At 42.8% G+C, this 24,549-nt stretch overlaps 1 protein-coding gene across 12 annotated transcripts in view; it reads left to right on the top strand.

Moving 5' to 3' along the window:
* The window catches only part of TNRC6B (trinucleotide repeat containing adaptor 6B), a 289,988-nt gene that overhangs the window by 246,429 nt on the left and 19,010 nt on the right, over positions 1–24,549 (top strand). For all 12 annotated transcript variants that reach the window (XM_055105367.3, XM_055105374.3, XM_063603314.1 and 9 more), the window contains 9 exons: positions 8,339–8,470; positions 8,794–8,889; positions 9,034–9,217; positions 16,111–16,248; positions 18,409–18,585; positions 20,097–20,243; positions 20,494–20,589; positions 22,864–23,088; positions 23,542–23,612. In XM_055105367.3, the coding sequence (XP_054961342.1) occupies positions 8,339–8,470; positions 8,794–8,889; positions 9,034–9,217; positions 16,111–16,248; positions 18,409–18,585; positions 20,097–20,243; positions 20,494–20,589; positions 22,864–23,088; positions 23,542–23,612 (1,266 nt within the window). The remainder of the gene's footprint in view (positions 1–8,338; positions 8,471–8,793; positions 8,890–9,033; positions 9,218–16,110; positions 16,249–18,408; positions 18,586–20,096; positions 20,244–20,493; positions 20,590–22,863; positions 23,089–23,541; positions 23,613–24,549) is intronic.

Below are 24,549 nucleotides of genomic sequence, written 5' to 3' on the forward strand. Positions count from 1 at the left end.
GTAGGAGAATGGCATGAACCCTGGAGGCGGAGCTTGCAGTGAGCCGAGATCGTGCCACTGCGCTCCAGCCTGGGCGACAGAGCAAGACTCCGTCTCAAAAAAAAAGCCAGGCATGGTGGCGCACACCCGTCTGTCGTCCCAACTGCTCAGGAGGCTGAGGCAGGAGAATCGCTTGAACCCAGGAGGTGGAGGTTGCAGTGAGCTGAGATTGTTCCACTGCACTCTAGCCTGGGCGACAGAGTGAGACTCCATCTCAAAAAAAAAAAAAAAAGATTGACACTGAAACTTCTAAGATTTGTTACAAATGTTCCGGGCCTTGGGTTTCTACCATGCCTGTTTCCTCCAGTTACTCAAATACAATATTAAGAAAGTAACATATTCCAGCAGGCTTTTGTCCTGACTTTAAATTGCTGTCATTTTGCACCTGCAGTGCTTTGTTAAATGCCATATTGATTGCAACAAGATCTTTACTTTCTCCAGTCCAGCAGGAGATTGAAGGGCTTTTAAGCCAGAATAATTAACTCCCTGAAATGGAGAATGTGCAGACCTGCACCACCGTGATTCCTCTGCAGCCCAGGCAGGCGTGAACAGGTGTTTGCCTGGAGCCTAGTGGCGCTTTTCCCTGGTCCTTCTGTATTCTTTGGAGAGGGACAGTACATTTGCAATCCCAAGAAAGGAGAAGTTGAGCAAGGCTGGGATAGGAATTTCTCAAAAATTACACTTTTATTGTCTCTAAAATTGTCAGTTTATGGAACATACGAGCTGGTGGCTTCTAAAGATCACTTTCCTATGCTTTTCTTTATATTCTTTCTGCATGTGTCTCTCTGTCTTTAAACAATCTGTTGTTTTCATTTTGCCTTTTTTGCACTTAACCCATATAGTATAGAGCCTCCTTCTTTTGTTGTGCTATTTTTACTTGTATTATTTCAAATATATTCCCATGTGGATTTGGGCAGCTATGGTTCATATGATATTCCATTATATGACTATACCATAATTTACCTATTCTACTACCAGGTCTACTGTTCATAGACATTTGGATTGCTTCTAGATTTTTGTTGTTATGAGCAGTGCTGCTATAATATCCTTTTCTTTTTTTTTTTTTTTGAGGCGGAGTCTCCCTCTGTTGCCCAGGCTGGAATGCAGTGGCGTGATCGCAGCTTACTGCAACCTCTGCCCCCGGGTTCAAGCAATTCTCCTGCCTCAGCCTCCTAAGTAGTTGGAACTACAGCTGCCAGCCACCATGCCTGGCTAATTTTTGTATTTTTAGTAGAGACAGGATTTCACATGTTGGCCAGTCTGGTCTTGAACTCCTGGCCTCACGTGATCTGCCCACCTTGGCCTCCCAAAATGCTGGAGTTACAGGCATGAGCCACCGTGCCTGGCCTGCTATAATATTCTCATGTTTGTCTCCCAGGATGAATTTCTCGATGGTACTGCTGGGTCACGGGCAGGTTTTACTTTGGTGGTTTCTTTAGCTAATTTTGAGTAGTAGGAATGCCTGAGGGCGGACGGAGGGGGGTAGGGGAGTGGTGGGGAATAATGGGTTCTTGCCCTGTTACTGTGTCTCCCATGCTTGCTCCTTGTCTGCCCTGCCCCTAGGAGTGTAATAAGCTTCACAGCGGCAGGGTCTGGGCCTGCTGTGTTCACTGCTGGAGCCTGAGCATCAATAGCTGTGCCGCACATGTATTTTGAGCGCAGTTAATATATATTAAGTCATGGGAAGATGCATATCAGAATGATTTCAAAGGTAGAATTGTTGGGAAAGTGCAGTTAACTTTGTGTGAGAGACTTGGGTGCTGCAGATCTTTTTATGACCAAAGTGTCTGCTCTACCTAGAAAAAAAAAAAAGGCCAGGCACAGTGGCTCACACTTGTACTTCCAGCACTTTGGGAGGCTGAGACAGGCACTTGAGCCTAGGAGTTCGAGACAAGCCTGGGCAAAATGGCAAAACCCCATCTCTACAAAAAAAACAAAAAAAACAAAAATTAGCCAGGCATGGTGGTGCATGCCTGTAGTCTCAGTTATTTGGGAGGCTGAATTGGGAAAATCACTTGAGCCCAAGAAGCCGAAACTGCAGTGAGCCATGATCGTGCCACTGCACTCCAGTCTGGACAATAGAGTGAGACCCTGTCTCAAAAAATCAATCAATCAGTCAATCAGTCAATCAATCAATCAATCAACCTGAGCTCAGTTCTGGAGGCTTTTCAGTCTGAAATCACCACTGTCTGCCTCCATCATCATCCGATGTTCTCCCGTATGTGTCTCTATCTTCACATGGCTTTTTCTTCTCTGTCTCAAAATTTCCCTCTTCATATGAGGACACCAGTTAATGGATTAGGGCCCACCCTAATTCAGTATGACTTCGTCTTAAACTTGAGTGCATCTACAAAGACTCTATTTCGAAATGAGATCACCTTCTGAGGTTCCCAGTGGGCATGAATTTATGGGCAACACTATGTTACCAAATACAGTCGCTAACTCAGATGAATTTAGGATTCACACTGAAGGTGGTACATAAGATTTTATGGATCCTTGAGGTATAGTGGGATAAGAATCCGGTTTGGAACATGGTTTCAGTAGCACAGAATATATCTATACTCACCCTCCTTTCCCCCAGACTCAAATTATAGTGAGTTTGAAATTATTATATCAGAGACAGTAAGTTAAGTCACACTGGTGACATTTTGTGTGAATTCAGAGCAGAGATGAAGAGGAGTTGTTATTTGGGGGAAATTGTGGAGGTCGTGTTCCTCATGCTCGCCCTAAAACTGGTGCAGAGGCAGCATGCCCCGTAGTGGTGTGCTCACTTGGTGCTCACGTCTGCTTGGAGTACACCTATTAAAATAGAAAGTCAAACAGATTTTTAAATTGGTTGGTAACACTCAGCATCTCTTAGAGGATAGAGAGGAAGCAGCTGGGGGGAACTATTACTTGAAATTAGAGTACTTTCCAAAATGACAGAGTTGATGGGTGGAGTGAAAGTGACAGGTCTTGAGAGAAAATGAGCTGGTGAGCCTAGTACAGGAAACCTGAACTTGGTCAAATGTTTATAGACTAGAAGAGTGTCAAAGAAAAGATGGGCCAAGCATGGTGGCTACGCCTGTAATCCTAGCATTTCGGGAGTCCGAGGTGGGTGGATCACTTGAGGTCAGGAGTTCAAGACCAGCCTGACCAACATGGTGAAACCCCGTCTCTATTAAAAAATACAAAAAGGTAAGCGTGGTGGCGGGCACCTGTAATCCCAGTTACTCAGGAGGCTGAGGCAGGAGAATCGCTTGAGCCCGAGAGGTGGAGATTGCAGTGAGCTGAGGTCATGCCATTGCACTCCAGCCTGGGCAACAGAGTGAGACTCCATTTCCAAAAAAAAAAAAAAAAAGAAAGAAAGAAAAGATAGGCATGTAGTCTTGAGAATGTAGCAGAGATGGTGGCTCAAAAGTATTAGGAAACTGAGGAATTTAACTCTGACCGTGATGCCAAAGAATGATAAAATGAGAAGATGCAATGGAGATGGGGAAGCTTTCTGATTAACTTAGTTTATAATGGGACATTTTCAGAAGATGGATAGTAAGGGTAAAAGCAAGCATGAATAAAACACAGAGAAAGCTGAGACTTGCAAAAAAAATGAGGTAGATTAAAAGAACCTTTAGAGTTTGGTTTGATGCAGTTTGGTGACTAGGAAAGGAATCATTGCCTTGAACTAGTTGTGTAATGCCCAGGGATTACAGCGTGGAGGTAAAAATTTTTGTTGCTTTTGTTTTTTATATTAAGAAGAAGGACGTTCAAACCAAAAGACAGATCCTAGAGCAGAGAAAGAATTTGTGAAGAGAATTGTGGAGCCCTCCCTGTCTGTGATTTTTGAGGAGTGCTGGGAGTCTTCGAGGGGAGTTTAATGACACCCATCTTTCCTGCCCGCATTCTGAATGTTTAAGGCAAAAGAGGAAAACATATTGGGGCCACAGTACCCTCTTTACTACCAACAAAGCAGATAATGGAGAACGTGCGCACTTCCTAATACCGAATTCCAACCTTAACCCAGAGTCACCGGAATGGGGCAGTCCTCTCTCCAGGTTTGCTTCCAAGAAGGAGAAAGAGGCCTTAAGGGCCTTAAGTTCTATGATAAAATAAAGGTGGATGTCCTCTGTGTGGAGCCTCAGATCAGAAATGGGAAAGAAGCACCCCTCCACTATAAGAAATTGAGGAGAATGGTGAATTTTTTTATTATTTATTTATTTATTTATTTTTTTGAGACAGAGTTTCGCTCTGTTGCCCAGGCTAGAGTGCAGTGGCGTGATCTTGGCTCACTGCAAGCTCCTCCGCCTCCCGGGTTCATGCCATTCTCCTGCCTCAGTCTCCCGAGTAGCTGGGACTACAGGCGCCCGCCATTGCGCCCGCCATCACTCCCGGCTAATTTTTTTGTATTTTTAGTAGAGACGGGGTTTCACCGTGTTAGCCAGGATGGTTGCGATCTCCTCACCTCGTGATCCACCTGCCTCGGCTTCCCAAAGTGCTGGGATGACAGGCGTGAGCCACCGCACCCGGCCTTTTTTTTTTTTTCCTTATGGTGTTTCTCTCTGGTGTCCAGGCTGGAGTGCAGTGGCACGATCTTTGCTTGCTGCAACCTCCGCCACCTGGGTTCAAGCGATTCTCGTGCCTCAGCTTCCTGAGTAGCTGGGATTACAGGCGCTTGCTAATTTTTGTATTTTTAGTAGAGAGAGGGTTTTGCCATGTTGGCCAAGCTGGTCTCAAACTCCTGGCCTCAAGTGATCTCTGCCCGACTTGGCCTCCCAAAGTGCTTGGGATTACAGGTGTCAGCCACCATGTCCAGCCTGGGGAAATTTTTAAAATGATTTCTGAAAGGAGAAATAAGGAAAAAGTAGCTAAAAGATTAATGAACTTGGTCCCAATTCCAGGAAAGAATCTAGATTATCAAGACGATTGCTTTTGAGTACGTATGGCAGTAATCAATAATCATAGTTTGCTAACAAGTTTTCATACATTCCCTTCATTGATTGGTAAAAATACTGGCATAGAAGAACAATATAGTTGTTGTACTCTACTTTAACAGGCCGTTTGACAACTTCTCTCTTTTGGACGAGATGGAAATATATTGGCTAAACATTTAAACAGTTGTGTGGATTAGTAACTGACGATTCCTAGGCTGATCGTTTCATATTGAAAGGAAGCTTTAGCGGCATATAACTAGATTATCCTCAGCTCTATCAAGTTCAGCATTCCCATCCGTGACGGGATGGGGGAACACAAACTGGGAATAAGTAGAATAATAGGATCAACAAGAACTTGGTGGGGTGACTGTGAAGTTAAATATGATAGAGGTTCATTCATTTAATAGATATTTATGGAGCATCTTCTATATGCCATGCTCATAAAGATATACGTAAGGTCTTAAGCTCAAATTAAAAAATCAATAAAAATTTAAAGGCCAGGCATGGTGGCTCACGCCTGTAATCCCAATACTTCAGGAGGCCAAGGCGGGTGGATCACAAGGTCAGGAGTTCGAGATCAGCCTGGCCAATATGGTAAAACCCCGTCTCTACTAAAAATACAAAAATTAGCTGGGTGTGGTGGTGCGCGCCTGTAGTCCCAGCTACTCAGGAGGCTGAGGCAGAAGAATTGCTTGAACCCAGGAGGTGGAGCTTGCAGTGAGGCGAGATCACACTACTGCACTCCAGCCTGGGCGACAGAGTGAAACTCTATCTAAAAATAATAATAATAAATAGGCTGGGTGCAGTGGTTCACGCCTGTAATCCCAGCACTTTGGGAGACCGAGGCAGGTGGATCACAAGGTCAGGAGATTGAGACCATCCTGGCTAACATGGTGAAACCCCGTCTCTACTAAAAAAATACAAAAAATTAGCCGGGCATGGTGGCAGGCACCTGTAGTCCCAGCTATTCGGGAGGCTAAGGCAGGAGAATGGCGTGAACCTGGGAGGTGGAGCTTGCAGTGAGCCGAGATTGCGCCACCGCACTCCAGCCTGGGCAACAGAGCGAGACTCCATCTCAAAAAAAATAAATAAAAATAAAAATAAATTTTAAAAATCATTTAAAAAAACCCAGCTACAGGGGTTAAATATTACATGAGGGAACAAAAGCATGTTTTTAAATATTATAGATTTTAACTAACATTAAGCTTAGTGTGTGAATCAGGAGTTACGATCACCAGAGAAATTGACATCTTAGGCATTGTTAATGAAAGCACAGCTTTTAACAGAATGCTTAGGGTCTACTTGGTGTTAGACTACTCTAGAAAATACCTTTCTGTTCTTGGCTTTTCACCAAGAAATGGAAGGAGATACAGGTGAAAGAACTGATCATATTGAGCCTGAAGATGAGATGCAAGGGAACTGTAATCATTGTCTGAAGACATTTGAAGAATCAGCCTGTGGAATAATGTGAACATGTATGGAGGACATCTCTAAGCATTTGACATTGATTAACTCATAAAATCTAATAATGACTGAAGTTAATATTGTTGTCATTCCAGTTGGAGATCAGGAAAGTAAGGGTCAGAAAGGCTAAATAAGTAACTTGCTCTGAGTCAGCTTAGAAATGGCACAGCTGGGGCCGGGCGCGGTGGCTCACGCCTGTAATCTCAGCACTTTGGGAGGCCGAGGCGGGCAGATCATGAGGTCAGGAGATCGAGACCATCCTGGCTAACACGTTGAAACCCCGTCTCTACTAAAAATACCAAAAATTAGCCGGGCGCAGTGGCGGGCGCCTGTAGTCCCAGCTACTCGGGAGGCTGAGGCAGGAGAATGGCGTGAACCCAGGAGGTGGAGCTTGCAGTGAGCCAAGATAGCACCACTGCACTCCAGCCTGGATGAAAGAGTGAGACTCCGTCTCAAAAAAAAAAAAAAAAGAAATGGCAGAGCTGGGTTGGGAGCGGTGGCTCATACTTGTAATCACAACACTTTGAGAGGATGGCTTGAGCCCAGGAGTTTGAGACCAGCCGGAAGGTCAAGGCTGCAGTGAGCCATGATCACGCCACTGCATTACAGCCTGGGTGACAGAGTGAGACCCTGTCTCAAAAAAAAAAAACAAAACTGGGGAGGCAGGCAGAGCTGGGATTACAAACTCAGGCAGTCTGCCTCTAGAACTAAAGTCTTTTTTTTTTTTTTTGAGATGGAATTTCACTCTTGTTGCCCATGCTGGAGTGCAATGGCACCATCTTGGCTCACCACAACCTCCGCCTCCCAGCTTGAGGCAATTCTTCTGCCTCAGCCTCCCTAGTAGCTGGGATTACAGGCATGCGCCATCACACCCAGCTAATTTTGTATTTTTAGTAGAGACGGGGTTTCTGCATGTTGGTCAGGCTGGTCTCCAACTCTTGACCTCAGGTAATCCACCCACCTCAGCCTCCCGAAGTGCTGGGATTACAGGCGTGAGCCACCACACCCAGCTCTAAAGTCTTTTTTTAACCTTTTTATTTTTTTAAAGAGATGATAGCTTGCTATGTTGCCCAGGTGTTCTCAATCTCCTAGGCACAAGCTATTCTCCCAAACTGCTGGGATTACAGGTGTGAGCCACTGTGCCCAGCCTCTAGGACTAAATTCTTGGCCATTGTGCTACACTACTTGGCACTCACGGACACGTTCTTAAGCTTGTTCTCCATGGCCCCAACTAGTCCAGTGGGTTCAGTAGATGAGGGTGCAGGGAAACTCACTTCTTCTTACTTAAATCATCTTAGAGGAGCAAACCAAAGATAGGAGGGAATCCTCTGTCGCCAGAGCTTCCTGCAGCCTCGCCTAGCTCACTCCTGAGAACAGGGAGAAGGACCCTGCCGGGTCAGTGACCTTCCAGGCTCTTTGATGCTGGCTCTTTTTTTACACTGCCACTCTGTGGGTGTTTGCTATCAGAAGCCATGCATTGAAACTCATGTCTTCTATTTACAAGTTAATATATTTGTCTTACTTGTATCACAGAAATACTTTCACGTAAGTATTATTTATTAGCTTTATGCAATGTAGCATGTTTTGTTTTATGGCACATTTCCAGTAATAATTTCTTGGTTGGATAAAAGCCATATTGTCATCAATTTTTTTTTCTTGAAGATGTTTTCCTGAATATAAAATTTATACTTTTTATTGTAGAAAATTGGAAAGTCTAAGAAGAAAATTTAAAAACTGTTGTAATCTCACTGCTCCAAGATAATCATTGTTAACACTTGAGTGTATTTTTCCTGTTATATATTTTTCACAGAAAAGTTTGACAACTCTTGCTTTAGATTCATCAAGAATCTTTTCACAGAAAAACAGTTTTATTTTGATAAATTCTGAAGATTCCTTTTCTTTTCTTTCTTTTTTATTTTTTTGGCTAGGTTTCTGCCTCAATGCTCAAGCAGTTTCCCAACAGTGGCCTGAGTCCAGGTCTTTTCAATGTGGGGCCCCAGTTATCTCCTCAACAAATTGCCATGCTGAGCCAGCTTCCACAAATTCCCCAGTTTCAGTTGGTAAGTAGAAGATTTTCTTCCTGTGGCTAAAAAGGTCATTTGCTTTTTTTTTTACTTTAGCTTTGATTTGCTTCCCACATCTTTGCCACTTTCTATGTTCAAAGGGTGCTAGTCCACACTTCTTTGCAAACTATGGAGTGTGCTTAAGGGTTGTCAGCTCAACTGGAGGAAAACGTAACCAAGAGACCGGGAATTTGGTGTTACTTCCCTCCTGGATACTTTTGATTGTGTGACCTGTACTTCAGTGCACAGACCCTTTAGGTGTCCTCAGTAAATCAATCTCAGGAAACTTTGGTTTTCTGTCTTTCCCCCTTGTTTTGTAGGCATGTCAGCTTCTCTTGCAGCAGCAGCAACAGCAGCAGTTGTTACAGAACCAGAGAAAGATTTCTCAAGCTGTACGCCAACAGCAAGAGCAGCAGGTACGTGGGTGGGCAGGGTCCCTCCAGTGCTGTGTTGGAGGAGTACATCCCGGCTTAGCCTCTGATGGCAAAGAACCGGGCACAGTCTTTTCCTGGGAAGTTCGGGGCCGTGCTTATCACGTGTCCGTCTCTCTTGGCCCTCAGCTGGCTCGAATGGTGAGTGCACTGCAGCAGCAGCAGCAGCAGCAGCAGAGGCAGCCAGGCATGAAGCACTCGCCCTCTCATCCTGTTGGGCCCAAGCCGCATCTGGACAACATGGTACCCAACGCATTGAATGTGGGGCTCCCAGACCTTCAAACCAAAGGGCCAATACCTGGATATGGTTCTGGTAAGTTGTTAGTAGAGAAAATTACCTTTTTAGAAATCTACCTCTCTAGGCCTGTGGTAGGGGTTGCGCCTGCATTACCCTCCGTTTTTATGTCAGCTGTACAAGGTAGGTAAATATTCTTATCCCTGGTTTACAGATGAGACATCTGAGGCTTCTTGAGTTTCAGTGGGTTTCCAGAGCTCACCACATGGTTACTAAATAGCAGAGACAGGCCTCTAACTTCTCTGGCTCCAAAGCAGTCTTTCAATACGTGTGTAAGAATGGCAAACTGCTCTCCTACCACCGGGAATTTTTAAAACCCTATTTAAATGCTTGTGCATGCTGTGAGTGGTACACATGGCTGAGGTTATGATCTGTTAAAATATGTACTAGTTTGAAATGTTTTAGTGTACTCATATTAATAAAATTGCCTTCTATAGAAAAAATGAACTAAAATTATAATGCAGATTGATAAAAATTCATTTGATATTAGTATTTCATCTGATTTAAATAGAATTAGAACAAGTAAGGTTATGCCTTTAACATTCTTCAAGAATTTTTTGGCAGGCAAATCATAGCTCTTTCAGAACTGGAAAAGATGCTGTAAGCAGAATCTAATTGGTGAGGAAACAGTGATTTCAAAATAAAATTTTAAAATGGAAAAGATACCACACACCATCACAGTTTCATCTCAAACTTACAACATTTAGAATTTATCTTCTAAAGAAGATACTGTTCTACGCACACTCAAAAAACAAGAGTTGGGCCGCGCGCGGTGACTCACACCTGTAATCCCAGCCCCTTGGGAGGCTGAGGCAGGCAGATCACGAGGTCAGGAGATCGAGACCAGCCTGGCCAATGTAGTGAAACCCTGTCCCTACTAAAAATACAAAAATTAGCCGGACGTTGTGGCATGCGCCTGTAATCCCAGCTACTGGGGAGGCTGAGGCAGGAGAATCGCTTGAACCCGGGAGACGGAGGTTGCAGTGAGCTGAGATTGTGCCACTGCACTCCCACCTGGGTGATAGAGCAAGACCCCATCTCAAAAAAAAAAAAAAAAAAAAGAGTTGGGAAGACTTGAAATTGCTGGTTCTAGGTGACAGTGTGACCCTGGACAAATGGCAGCGGCTGACTGTGCGCCAACCCCGTGATCCTCCTACTGCACGTGCAGGGGGTGAGCAAAGACTTCAAGGTGTTCTTGATCTTGATCTGGATATTTTAACGGAATTACTTTGTAGATCCTTAGCTTCCACCAACTGTTTTCATTCTTAAAGATGATCTGCCTGATAACTGACTTAAATTCGAAATAACTTTTCTTGCACTTGATATAGAAGAAGGTCAGCTCTGTGCTCATCTGGGCTGCAAAACACCAGGGTACCAAACATGGGGGGGGCCTCCCTTGATTACTAACAAAGGTGTCCTTATGCTGTATTTCCTTCTTCTTCTTCTTCTTCTTTTTTTTTTTTTTTTTTTTGAGGCGGAGTCTCACTCTGTCGCCCAACCTCCACCTCCCACAACCTCCACCTCCCAGGTTCAAGCGATTCTCCTGCCTCAGCCTCCTGAGTAGATGGGATTACAGGCACATGCCACCACTCCCAGCTAATTTTTGTATAGTAGAGATGGGGTTTCACCATGTTGATCAGGCTGGTCTTGAACTCCTGACCTCAGGTGATCTGCCCACCGTGGCCTCCCAAAGTGCTGGGGTTACAGGTGTGAGCCACTGCACCTGGCCGATTCTTTCTTACTTCTAATGGCTAAAGGATCAGAGTTAAGCCTACACATATATACGTATTTACTGAAGAAATTTTATTATTTTTGTCATACTCCTGTTTCATAAGTAACTTGTAAATTTAGCTATGCATTATATTATTCCATATTAAAGAGAAATATTGACTTATTAGCTTGTTTCTATATTTGTTAACTTATTAAATAATAGATAAACATTATTAGGTCTCATTTTAATTGTGACCTGACCATTTATAATCTGCCTTATAAGATAGATGTGTTTTGTCATTTATTTCACTTACAATTTTCCTGTCTGGGCACAGTGGCTCACACCTGTAATCCCAGCACTTTGGGAGGCCGAGGAGGGCAGATCACTTGAGGTCAGGAGTTCAAGACCAGCCTCCAACATGGTGAAACCCCGTCTCTACTAAAAATACAAAAAATTAACTGGACGTGGTGGTGTGCACCTGTAATCCCAGTTACTGGAGTGGCTGAAGCAGGAAAATAGCTTGAACCCAGGCGGCAGAGGTTGCAGTGAGCTGAGATCATGCCACTGCACTCCAGCCTGGCGACAGAGCAAGACTCTGTCTCAGAAATAATTTTTTTTCCTTAGTTAGCATTATTATATTTGTTTGAATTGAAGAATACATTTTAGGTCTGAAAGTTAGATTTGGCTGCCTGTTTTGAATAGATTATTTGATGAAAATATATTTAAAGCATATATAGAAATTAAAAAATTTTTTCTAATAAATTAAATGCCGAAGATGTAATGAAATGAACAGTCTTTCAGTTTTCCTGATGCTAAGTATGTTGAACTAAAAAGGATACCTCTAAGTGAAAGAGTAGCAAGAATAATTGAAAGTTTCTTAATATGTCTTGATAAAGCCTCTTTGTTACATTATCTCAAAATTAAGAATTTGAATGACTAATGACTGCTTAACTAATCCTTACTGATTCTTTTGTAAAACAGATGGTTTCTAACTCTGTCCTTTTAGCAAAATTGAAAATATACCTAATTGAGGTTGAGTGCGTGGCTCATGCCTGGTAATCCCAGCACTTTGAGAGGCCGAGGTGGAGAGTGAGAGGGAGAGGGAGACAGAGAGAAAGAATACCTAATTGAATTGTTAGGTGATAATGACCTATCTAAAAATTATATTTTAGTATCTGTGTTACTGGGCTAGGGGAGGGAACATATACTTTAAAAGAAATTCGAGAAGTAAGTTATAACAAGACTCCTTCTGTTCCCATCTACTTATTTATATGAGTCAAATTTCATAGTGCTTTATGTCAACAAAGAAATTTAAAATAAGATAGTAGCGAAAATTCTCATTATAGTAAGGAGTGTTGGTTACCATGGATATCTGAACTCATTTAGAAACAAAGTAATTCATCTTCTTAGAAAATGCACTTCTGATAAAATTTCACTTTTTATGTTTAAAATTTATCAAAATTTGTAATATTTATTTGGTATATCCCTGTGAAAAGTAAAGCTGAATAAATATTGGAGATTATAAAAATGACAGAAGAGTAATTGTATCTATGCTGCAATTATGATTGTGTCGATACCAGGTGTACGTGTGGACACGGACTTAGAACAGTTGTGTTAGGATGGCCAATTATGGGTGATTTTTTAAAAATAATTATAGAAACTAGTTTGTTTTTTAATGTATAGCAAAAAGAGAAGCAGAAAACAGAACTGTAAACAGAGAGAGTGAAGGCAGGATCAGTGTAAGGACAAGTTAATTTAAGAGCATTTCCTCAAGGATGTAAGAATGGAGCCAAAAGTCATGAACAGACCATGAATTAGGGTGTGTGGAGAATGAGAGAGAGTAATTCTAGCAAAGACGCATGAGGCAGGCAAAGGGTTGTCCTTGCATGAATGATAAAAGCAGGTGACAGGCAAGGGGCATGTCTTACCTCTACTTGTACCTCAGCTCCTAACACAGGGCCTGGCACAGATTACACTGTCCATAAATATTCATTGAACTGAGCTAAATGGCTTAATTTGAGCTAAAGCTCTGTGTTCGTGAGAAATTTCAGGGAAACCACTTGGTGGACTAAGGAAATTTTGTTTTGCTGTAGTGGAAAGTACAATACAGTCAGTATTTTCTTGGGTTTAGAGATATGACAGCTTGTAAATAGCCGAAGGTCACTAGCGAAGCACCATCTCTTCTTTGTTAGTGCACCCACTAGAGCACAGTGTCCCAGAATTCCTTCCATCAAAATGCATCAGACACATTCCATATCCTAGCGTCAGGCCGGTTACTACGTGACATCAAAGAAAATTATGTCCGTCTTCGCCTGATTTTTCCTCTCATACTTTGGGGTTTGTAGATTGAACCTTTCAAGGCAATTTTCTCACCTATTCTTTCTCTGACCCCTTGGATTATTTTTCCTGACCAAACCTTGTGAGGCAGCGCTGGGACTGCCCTACTGTGGTGGCATTTGATCCCCAAGTCTCTAATGAGAAAAGTGCCCGCTTTCTCTAAGGTTCTTGACTTTCCTTGCTTGCTTACTTTTTCTTTCTCTTTCTTTCTCTCATTCATTTTCTTTCCTTCTTTCCTCTTATGTTTCTCTTTTTTCGCTTTTTTTCTTTCTTTGCCTTTTTTCTATAACTTTAATTTTCTGCATTTCATTTGTCACCAAAAAAGCTCTAAGCAGCTGAAATTAAAGAAATTTAATTCACTGGCTGGGCGCGGTGGCTCACACCTGTAATCCCAGCACTTTGAGAGACCGAGGCGGGCGGCTCACAAGGTCAGGAGATTGAGACCATCCTGGCTAACACGATGAAACCCCGTCTCTACTAAAAATACAAAAAACATCAGCGAGTGTGGTGGCAGGCACCTGTAGTCCCACCTGCTCGGGAGGCTGAGGCAGGAAAATCGTTTGAACCCAGAGGCGAAGGTTGCAGTGAGCCAAGATTGTGCCGCTGCACTCCAGCCTGGGCGACAGAGTGAGACTCCGTCTCAAAAAAAGAAAAGAAAGAAAAAAAGAAATTTAATTCACTATGGGTTTTATAGAAATTTTAGAGTAACTTCAAAGAAAATTAATGTGTAAGGAATGGTTCCTCCTCTTCTTAATAATGCTAGTATTCTTTTTAATCTTTGCCACAATCCTAGGTTATTTCCAAAAACTCTTTCTCAATGATTAGAACTGAGCTTTCAGGTGGCCTGGAATCTAAGCACCTTGGCCTGGTTTTCTCAAAGGCAGAAGTGTAATTTACTCAAGGAGCAACCTGCTTAGGCCATTAAGGCTATGTCAGAGAAAACCTTTGTTCCTTGCAACCTCCCTGTCCTGCAATCTAATTTCATTTCTGCTACCCAGGATGAAAGAAATTTAAAAATGCCTCAAACTCTTCTTTAAAAAAAATAAATAAATAAGGCGAGGCACGGTGGCTCATGCCTGTAATCCCAGCACTTTGGGAGGCGGAGGTGGGCAGATTGCCTGAGCTCAGGAGTTCTAGACCAGCCTTGGCAATAGGGTGAAACCCCGTCTCTACTAAAAATACAAAAAATTAGCTGGGCATGGCTGTGGTGTGCCTGTAGTCCCAGCTACTCAGGAGGCTGAGGCAGGAGAATTGCTTGAACCCAGGAGGCGGAGGTTGCTGTGAGCCAGGATTGTGCCACTGCACTCCAGCCTGGGTGACAGAGACTCCATCTCCAAAATAATAATAATTTCATTTGAAATATTTTCATCTCATTCTAAAGATTTCTGCTCCCCACCCCCACCCTCCACTCTCCAATCATTTTGAACTAGTGAATTCGGTTACAGAGTGTGAAAGAACACTGTTCTTTATATAAATAGCAACATTTTGAACATGGGTCAGGAAGGTGTTAGACTTTTACTTGATTTATTATGTGTTTATAAAACTATCCCAGACAACTAGGATAAGCACAGGGGAGGAAAAACACAACCTGGTCCCTTAGTGGGATTTGGAGAGATGAAAATTGAGGACCCTTTATGGGTATAGTGTGGAGTCTGGCCTGGCTGGAGTTGCACATCTTGGGGCAGAGAAGCTTGGCTCTGCCGTGGTGGGAGGCTTGCTCGCATCCCTGGGATGCCTGCGCTCGTGCTGCCACTCTGCGCTCCCTGTGGCTCATTCTCATTTTTCTATGGTCATTTATTATTCTCCCCCTCCCCTGTTTTCATCATTTTAGTCCTTTATTTTACTTTTTTGAGAGTTTTTATGAACAGGTGTCACACACATTCTGACCCAAATGGATGACGGACCCTGTTAGACTCCGTCATCCAGATTCTGCTGTGTGGCTTCCAGCTCTCCAGCTCTGTGCAGTGGGAACACATTACCCACCAAGACTCTTCCCCTGAAGCTTACCTGGGGCTCTTGGCAAAGTGAGCTCAGAATCTCGAACTACCCACCAACTCAAGCTTTGGTGTCTTCCTCATTGCTTAAAGACTACTTTCAAATTTATCTTTCAGATTCTGCCCTGACCTCCACCCACCCCACACTCAGGCTGCCAATTCTCTTCCTAAAATACATACTAGTTATCCTCTTACATGCTTAAAATTTTCACTATCTTCTTATCCTAGAGAAAAAAAGATCCGAACTCCTTGGCCTAATATATAAAGACCCTACATGACACAACTTCATTTCTCCTCATCCCCCACCACTCTCCGCCTCACTTCATCCCAGAGTTAGCTAACCATTGGAGTCATTTGAATGTCTCACCATTCCCTAAACACACTTGATTATCAAGAGTCAGAGCTTTATACTTGGTTTGCTTGACTTCCCCAAATACCTCCCTGAGGCCCTAGATCACATCTTCCTTCTGCAAACCCTTTCCTCCCCCAAGATACCCTGACTACAGCTTTGTTGCTGCTTTTGCACTGCATTGGCTGGATGTCGTCTTCTCCATCTCAGTTTGAGAGTGGCTGGCCCCAGCATCCTGTCTGGCACAAATGTCAGCTAAATGAAAAAGGGCGTGCAGGAATGCACTGAGACAGACCTGATCGATGGCAGTCATACACATCTTCACACCTTCACAGAGAGACATCACTTATTTAGCGAGCAAGAGCCAAGATCAAAGCTTGGAATCAAAAATACCTGTTTCTGAGTGGAGAAACTCTGTGAATTAGTCTTTGAATGACACTTGAAGGCATTCCTGGACTCTGCTTCAGAACTCTTGGTACTGATGCTGGAGACTTATAAAATGTGGTCTTCTCCTTTTTAGGCTTCAGCTCTGGCGGCGTGGACTATGGCATGGTTGGTGGGAAGGAGGCTGGAACCGAGTCTCGCTTTAAACAGTGGACCTCCATGATGGAGGGGCTGCCCTCTGTAGCCACACAGGAAGCCAATATGCACAAAAATGGTAAGAGAAGCACTGAAAGCTAGAGCCCCCAACCCACAGCAGGTCTTGATGAAACATCTTATAAGACTATTTTGAAGTACAGAACTTGGTATTCTTTTTCCTCCTGAATCCTATGATTGCCTGTGGAGGAAGGTCAGAGTCATGTGTATGTTGAATTACAAGAAATATAAAGTACTAGTTCTAATTAAAGGGAGCAGAATTTTTCAGCCACCATGATTGAGGGTGGTAGCAGTGAACTTGGGCACCCACCAAGGTGAAACCCTAATAAGTTGGCTGAGGGAACAAAGTCAGCTTGTTGAGTTTGTTTTGCGGAGCAAGGGATCATAACAATACCTATCTTGTTGGTTGTTTGAACCATAATAAATTGATCGGCTTTAAAAAATTTTCCTGCCTTTTAATCTCCAAAAGAGGACTAGTAGATCATAATACATGAGATTTGAACTTTTCACAAAGCTTTCTTATTCTATGTGAATTAGAGTGTCTGCAAGACAGCATTTAAGGGCATTGCAGGCTTTGGTCGTGATATTGGTCGGCTTTTCCTCTCAGTTTCTCTCTATAAGGGCTTCTCCATTTCCTGTAAAATAGATAAAAGGTCTCAGAACCTTCCTTCAGCCTTTGTTTCAGTGTTTGTTTCATTTGACAGTAATTCACTTGGACTTAACTGTATCCATGAGAACCAAGTATAAATAGGTGTCCGGCTGTTCCTGCTGCAGCGCCCTGGCAGGCCCCAGCCCCAGCCAAGTCATTCAGTCTGAAGCCTTTCAGGTTTCCTTTATAAACCACTCTTTAATAAGCCCATCCAGGAGGCTGGTGAAATAGCCACGTGGAGCTCTCTGCCTGCCATCCCTAAGCATTATCATTTGGTTTCATGGCATGAAGTCAAAAATGATTTATTGAAATTGTAAAATCTGTTTGTGGACTGAATAAGCCCACTGATATCTACAGCTTTGGGCACTTTCAATGCTTTCTTAGGCTGATGATTCACCAGGTCCCCTTGTCCCCAAAGACATGATAGGTGCATGATAATAAATATGAAATGGCATGTGAGAGGATATCTCGAAGGCAAAATCTCTACTTGCCTTTTTAGAGCTTATAGATCATGTTTTCCCATTTCCTTAGCAATCCCCAAAGTAATTGAGCTTGTCATTTTCCACTGCTTCACCATAATGTGCCTCTGAGCCAGATTTGTCAGTGGCTCCAGAAAAGTAAATGCCCTCTTAGCTGAGATGGAGGTAGTTTTGATAATATTCCCATTAGGCTGCATCACCCTGGAAATAATTTTATCCCTTCACAAGCAGCATCCTAAGAATAGATCAAGTGACCCAATATAGTATGTAAAATTCATTTGAGAAATAAGTAGACTGGTATCTCACTGATACCTAAAATTTTATTCAAAGTGCATGTTCTGTTAGTTCAAGGTAATTTTAAGCTTTTAATTCTTTTCCTGCCCCATAGCATATAAAATGCATGATGGGGGCAGCGACAAAACCACTGAAGTGCTCTCAGGAAACCAGTTACAAAGGATTTGCTGTTCTTCATGTGTGAGGCCACGGATCCCAGAGCTGCAGAGTTCATTGCTGGTCTTGTGCTGGCAAAGACCCTAGGCGGGAATTCCATCTCATTGCGTTGGAATTTAAAGCAATTGCAGATGCTTTTCCCTCCAATGGACTCTCTGTTTACACTGCTGCTTCCAGCTGATCTAAGCCTGATCAGCCAGCCCTTAAGAACCTGGGTGGATAGCATCAGTAGAAATTTAGTTAAAACCTTCTTATGTACTACAAATGGTTAGAATTTTCCCCATTTCTCACTCTTGAGTCGTTAGCATAGAAACTAGGGATAATGGTCAGATTCCTAGTATGTGAACGTTACATTAATTTCATAAGACCATGGAATTTTAAAACTGAAAGGAACATTCAAGCATGAGAACAATCCTGTGTGCCTAAGTGAGGAACTGAGAGGCTCAGAGAGGCGAAATGACTTGTTGTTGGTCATGCTGCTTAGTAATTATGTGCTGAGTCTCGAATGCAACCTCTTATTCCAGTGCTGTTTGTATATACTCCATCAGCTTCAGAAGACTGTTTGCATTCCAGCGAATAAAAAATAGACAAGTTCTATTCATAGGAGTTATTCTGGATGATTTAATTTCCTCTCTTTTCTCAGGCGCTATAGTGGCCCCTGGTAAAACCCGGGGAGGGTCACCGTACAACCAGTTTGATATCATCCCTGGTGACACACTGGGTGGCCATACGGGTCCTGCTGGTGATAGCTGGTTACCTGCCAAATCTCCACCAACAAATAAAATCGGAAGTAAATCCAGCAATGCCAGTTGGCCTCCAGGTATTGTCTAGGAAATGCTTTTCCAGGATAGCATTTGTTTTGTAATCGTCAGTTTCAGGTTCAGAATACATTGCTTTTGTGACTCATGTTACTAAGGTACTTGCTTTCATTTTTTTCATTCAATAATTGTCTGTTAGAAGCAAGGCATGTGCTGTGGGAAGATAGAAAATTTTCATTAGATGGGGAATCTGGGGATAAGTGACATTGTAGCTGGGACTTCGCATTCGTCCCATGCATAGGATGCCTTGTAACATGGGTTCTTTTGAAGTGTCTGTTGAATTGATTTGTTAGTTCTTAGGCAAGTGTTTATTACCAGTTAGCTTCTAGGTATGCAGTAGCGATTGCAATGAGATTATTTGTTAATTCTTTTCTTTCTGTCCCTCTCTTTTGTTGGATATAGTAATCTATTCTCATGATAGAAAAATGAGAACATTTAATAAAGCAAAAATTAAAATCAGCAATTCCATAAATATATATCCTCCTAGACCTCTTTCTGTGCATGCGTATTTGTGACATGAATATGTATAGTTTCGTTTTATTAAGGTAGAATTTTTTTTTTTTTTTTGAAAGGGAGTTTTGCTCTTATTACCCAGGCTGGAGTGCAGTGGTGCGATCTTGGTTCACTGCAAGCTCTGCCTCCCAGGTTCAAGCGATTCTCCTGCCTCAGCCTCCCAAGTAGCTGGGATTACAGGCGCCTGCTACCACGCCTGGCTAATTTTTTGTATGTTTAGTAGAGACAGGGTTTCACCATGTTGGACAGGCTGTTCTCAAACTCCTGACCTCAGGTAATCTGCCCGCCTCGGCCTCCCAAAGTGCCGGGATTACAGGCGTGAGCCACCACGCCCGGCCAAAGTAGAACTGTATAATGCAGATCGTTCATATATAATACACATTGCTCTTTCTCATCACGATTTGGAAAATAAAAGTTTATTGTGTCACATAGCCTTAAAATTTTTAAATGATTTAAATTGACCAATAAAAAAATTCCGAGCCCTTATGTATATTCTAGGCTTTCTTTTGCTAAGCTAAATTATCCCTGCTGGTTATCCCTGGGCATTCTATGTAGCAGTATCATTTGTATTACATTTTTTGCATTTTGGCCAACATCTCGTAAGGAAAATGAGAAAGAGCACTGATCTCTAGCCCATATTTTCACCGGTTCTTGGCCTAGATGCTGGGATGATTCTTGTGAACACCAGAGTCCTTACTCCTGCTTTCCCTGCCTTCAGCCCTGAAGTCTCCTGGGAGCAGGAGGATCAGGTTACTGGGGACAGGCTCTGATGAGCTGTGGCTTCCAGTTGACTGCCACAGACAGTGTGATAAAACAAAGGTGCTGTTGGCAAGAGTATGTTCATGGTGATTTTTTTTTCCTTAATTTTGTGATGAAAATCTAAGAGACAATAAATTCAGTATTTATACTTTTCACAGACCCATTTCTTAAGTCAAAAAAAGTACTATATCATTTTTTTTTAACGACCTTCCTTCTCTAATATTTGTTTTCCTTGTCTCAGAATTCCAACCAGGAGTGCCATGGAAAGGTATCCAAAACATTGACCCTGAATCTGACCCCTATGTCACCCCAGGAAGTGTGCTGGGGGGTACAGCCACATCTCCCATTGTAGATACTGACCACCAACTGCTGCGGGATAACACCACAGGTACTTGAGCGAAGCATCTATTACATGTTCAACACCCAGCATTTTCATAGTTGTCAGTTTGTGACTTCATTTGTACTTGCTGGTACCTAAAAGTTTAACCAAAAAATGTAAAAAGATTGCTTTTCACATTTATTTGTGAGACATATTTTGTCCTCCATTCTATTGAAGTTTAAACAAAATACTCTCAAGGTTTCACTGGTTATACTGACATTTATCTTCAGTATTTTCTTCTTGTTCTTTGTTACCCAAGGGTCTAATTCTTCCCTCAACACCTCGCTGCCTTCACCTGGTGCCTGGCCCTACAGTGCCTCTGACAACTCCTTTACCAACGTTCATAGCACTTCAGGTATGAGTGTGAATTTTTTGTTTCCCTTTGGTTAGCACTTTTTCATCAGGTTCCCTTTTATAAAGGAAACTGGCATAAGATATACTCTTACAGAAGTTCAGTAGCATAGGTCAGTATAGATGGAAGCACACCTTTTCTGTTTGCTATGTCTTTGAGGAACTTCTAGTCTCAGGAAGGATGAGCCAGATACAGCTTTGGGATGAGGCCGGTAGTGACATAACTGCAGGGAGCTGGCATATCCAGAGGGCTGGAGTCACGTCCTAATGACACACATGCTTCTCTTTTAACAAGGCTGCCAAGAAGTCAAGGGTCATGAGAAGAACCAGTGAAGGCCAGGTTATTATTCCTAAGATAGCCAATAATAGCTAGCTTTTCTCTAAAAATCCTCCCACTTATAGACAAAGGCTAAGGGCAGATGGCCAAAGGAAAAAAAAAAGGGACCTTGATTCATTTTACCATCATTTGGTAAGTTCCTCATGGTTTTTTAAAAGATATTAGGAAATGGAAAAGTTGGTGGATATAATAAAGGCTTTGAAGTCACTCACTGAGCATAGTGCCTTACTGATTGGTAGACATATTAGTAATTGGCACCTTTAGTTTGCACAAGTCGGACCTTAAGCTGTTAAAGTCATTATGACTTACGTGCTTTGCCCAGGCAAAAGCAAATAAAGTAGACCTTTGTCCAACTACGAAGACGCTGCAGGCTAGTGGGCTACACATTGTCTTGTTCTCCTTCCCACCTCTCTGTCATATCAGCAGTGCAACAATAACCTACCACTCACTGAATGATCCCACAGGCCAGGCATCATGCTAAACCTTCCACGTTAATTTTTATTTTACCTTCACCAAAGGCTGTGAGTAAGTCCTGTTGTTACCCCTATTTTGTGGATAAAGAAACTGAGTGAGGTTCTGAGAGCAGATATAACTTGCCTCAGTTCTGAGCAAGTATGTAAAGGAGACATCTCAATATTCCGGGTTTTGAACTACCACCCTACATTACACTTTTGTAGGATTTCTTTTACATGTAAAAACTTACTCTGGTTACCCAACTCTTTTACACCTATAAATGCCCATATCTCAGATTGAACTATGTGTCTTTTTCCAACAGTTGAAAATTCATCTGAGAGATGGCCCAAGAATCACCTCAGACTTGTCTAAAACTGAACCTATACTTCCCCACCCCCAAAAGTGTCTTTCCTTCTCAACTCAGTTATGTTTCTTAATAATGATCTCATGCATCATTTAGTTACAAAACCTCAGTATTTTCTTCCTCTTTCCTCTCTCTCTCCATCCCTGGATCCAGGCAGTTATCATTTCTCTTTAGTGATTTATTCTGCAATCATATTTCAAATATCCATTCCTTCTGTTCCATTCTATTTACTATCACAGTAGTTTAAACACTCCATGCTGAATCAGTTGCAAAAACTCCTGATATGTAACCTCCTTTACCTCTCTGCCCCTGTGAACTGTTCAACCAAAATTGGGGGGGAACATATTCCATACACAGAGAGTTTATGTTGAACCTTGGTTTACACATTCCTGTTTCTTTGTGCCCATCCATTTATGTAAATCCTTCAAGAGCTGTCTTTATAAAGCCTTTGCTGCAAGCCCAGCGTTCTTGATCCCCTCTGCGTATTGAGCTTACGTGATGATGTCGGGGTCACCACTTCTGTTGCTCATCTGTTCTGTGTTCCCGTCTGAGCTTGAGGTTCTCAGGGATAATTGTTTCTATTCCTCACAGCACTGATTTCGTGCCGTATGCATAGTAAGCCCTTAGTGAATATTTCTTGATTGTTTTTAAAGAATCTGTGTGAACATCAATATCTAATAGACTGGATCAAGGCACAAGAAAAGTGTAATTTACTAATTACTTTCTATTCAGTCAATGATTATTTATAGAATACTTTATTCTGCTAATGTTCACATTCTCACTGTTACCCAGAAGCTGGTATCTTTAGGAAGACTTTCTCCTTGAGTGTGTCCTCCTTTTCAAGTCATTTTTAGCTAAGAAAGCAGTAGAGAATTGGTTATCTTATTAAATCTTTAATTCATATGATAATTCTATCAATTCAGAGTAGTAGTCACTGAAAATTTTCTGTTCGTTATGCTCTAAGAACAGTGTTATTTTGTATTGCTGTGCTTAAAATGTGTACTATTACTTTTTAGAATATAAATGTGCATGTATTTATGTGTATGTAGATAAAACTCATGTGTATTTGTCAACAAAAGTGAACTGTCTAACCTTATTCCTTCCTTAATTTTCTCTTCTTACAGCAAAGTTCCCTGATTACAAATCAACATGGTCCCCAGATCCCATAGGACACAACCCCACTCATCTCTCCAACAAGATGTGGAAAAACCATATTTCCTCCAGGAACACTACACCGCTGCCCCGCCCACCTCCTGGTCTGACCAACCCCAAACCATCATCTCCCTGGAGCAGCACAGCACCCCGATCAGTCAGGGGGTGGGGGACACAGGACTCACGGCTCGCCTCGGGTGAGGAGGATCTGCCTAAAGGAACACCATTGTTCATCCACAAGGGGCTTATGTTAACACAGATGGTGAAGACACAAAGAGGTCTTCCCAAGAGAGGAAGTCATGGTTGTCTGCTTTTTCTTCTGGTAGAGGAAAAGGTACCTCTTGAGTGAGTGAAAGTCGCAGTCAGTATAAGGCAAAGGGACCCAAGAACTCCCAAGGGACAGATGGAGTAAAATGAGTAAAAATGGCAGAGTGAGAACACTGGGAGGAAAATACTGTCTTGCAAATCAGGCATAAAAGTGCAGAGGAGTCAGGGACCAGTAGAAGAGAAAAAGAAGGTCAGAGTCCAGTGGAAAAGAGAATTTATAAAAGCAAAGAAGAAATGTGAGCTACATGAAAATCTTTCTCCCTCATGGCTTTTCTTGTTTTTGTTTTATTTCTCTTCCTAACCATTTTTCTGGTTGCTCATAGCCTCTACCTGGAGTGATGGTGGCTCAGTTCGTCCTAGTTACTGGCTGGTTCTTCACAATCTCACCCCACAGGTAATTATGCTTTCTCGCAGTTTTCTAGATAGGACTTGATTGTATTAAGAGAGAGGGACTTTGGGAGGCCGAGGCGGGCGGATCACGAGGTCAGGAGATCGAGACCATCCTGGCTAACATGGTGAAACCCCGTCTCTACTAAAAATACAAAAAATTAGCCGGGCGTGGTAGCGGCTCCGTCTCAAAAAAAAAAAAAAAAAAAAGAGAGAGGGAAAGGTTGGGCGCGGTGGCTCATGCCTGTAATCCCAGCACTTTGGGAGGCCGAGGCGGGTGCATCACGAGGTCAGGAGATCAAGACCATCCTGGCTAACGTGGTGAAACCCCATCTCTACTAAAAATACAAAAAATTAGCTGAGCATGGTGGCGGGCGCCTGTAGTCCCAGCTACTCGGGAGGCTGAGGCGGGATAACGGCGTGAACCCGGGAGGCGGAGCTTGCAGTGAGCCAAGATTGCGCTAGTGCACTCCAGCCTGGGCGACAGAGTGAGACTCCATCTCAAAAAAAAAAAACAAAAAAGAGGGAAAGATGGGGGTTGGTTTCTCACACCTGTAATCCCAGCACCTTGGGAGGCCAAGGCGAGAGGATTGCTTGAAGCCAGGAGTCTGAAATCAGTCCAAGCAATATGAGACCCTGTTTCTACAAAAAATTAAAAATTAGCCAGGCATGGTGGCACACAGCTGCTCAGGAGGCTGAGGTGGGAGGATCACTTGAGCCCAGAATTGCATTGCATTGCACTCCAGGTTGGGCAATAGTGCAAGACCCTTTCTCAAAAAAGAGAGAGAGGGAAATAGATGTGGGAGGCTGGCAGATATGAAAGTTCATCTCCTGATCACTGCAAAGAGGTCCTGACTACAGGAGTGGGTGTCCCCTCCCCACCCAAGGTTCACAGTCTACTTCTGGAGAAGGGTTGATGCTGGCCACTAGGCTTCATGCCTGCC

This window comes from Pan paniscus, chromosome 23, assembly GCF_029289425.2.
Source record: "Pan paniscus chromosome 23, NHGRI_mPanPan1-v2.0_pri, whole genome shotgun sequence".
Classification (NCBI taxonomy): Eukaryota; Metazoa; Chordata; class Mammalia; order Primates; family Hominidae; genus Pan; species Pan paniscus.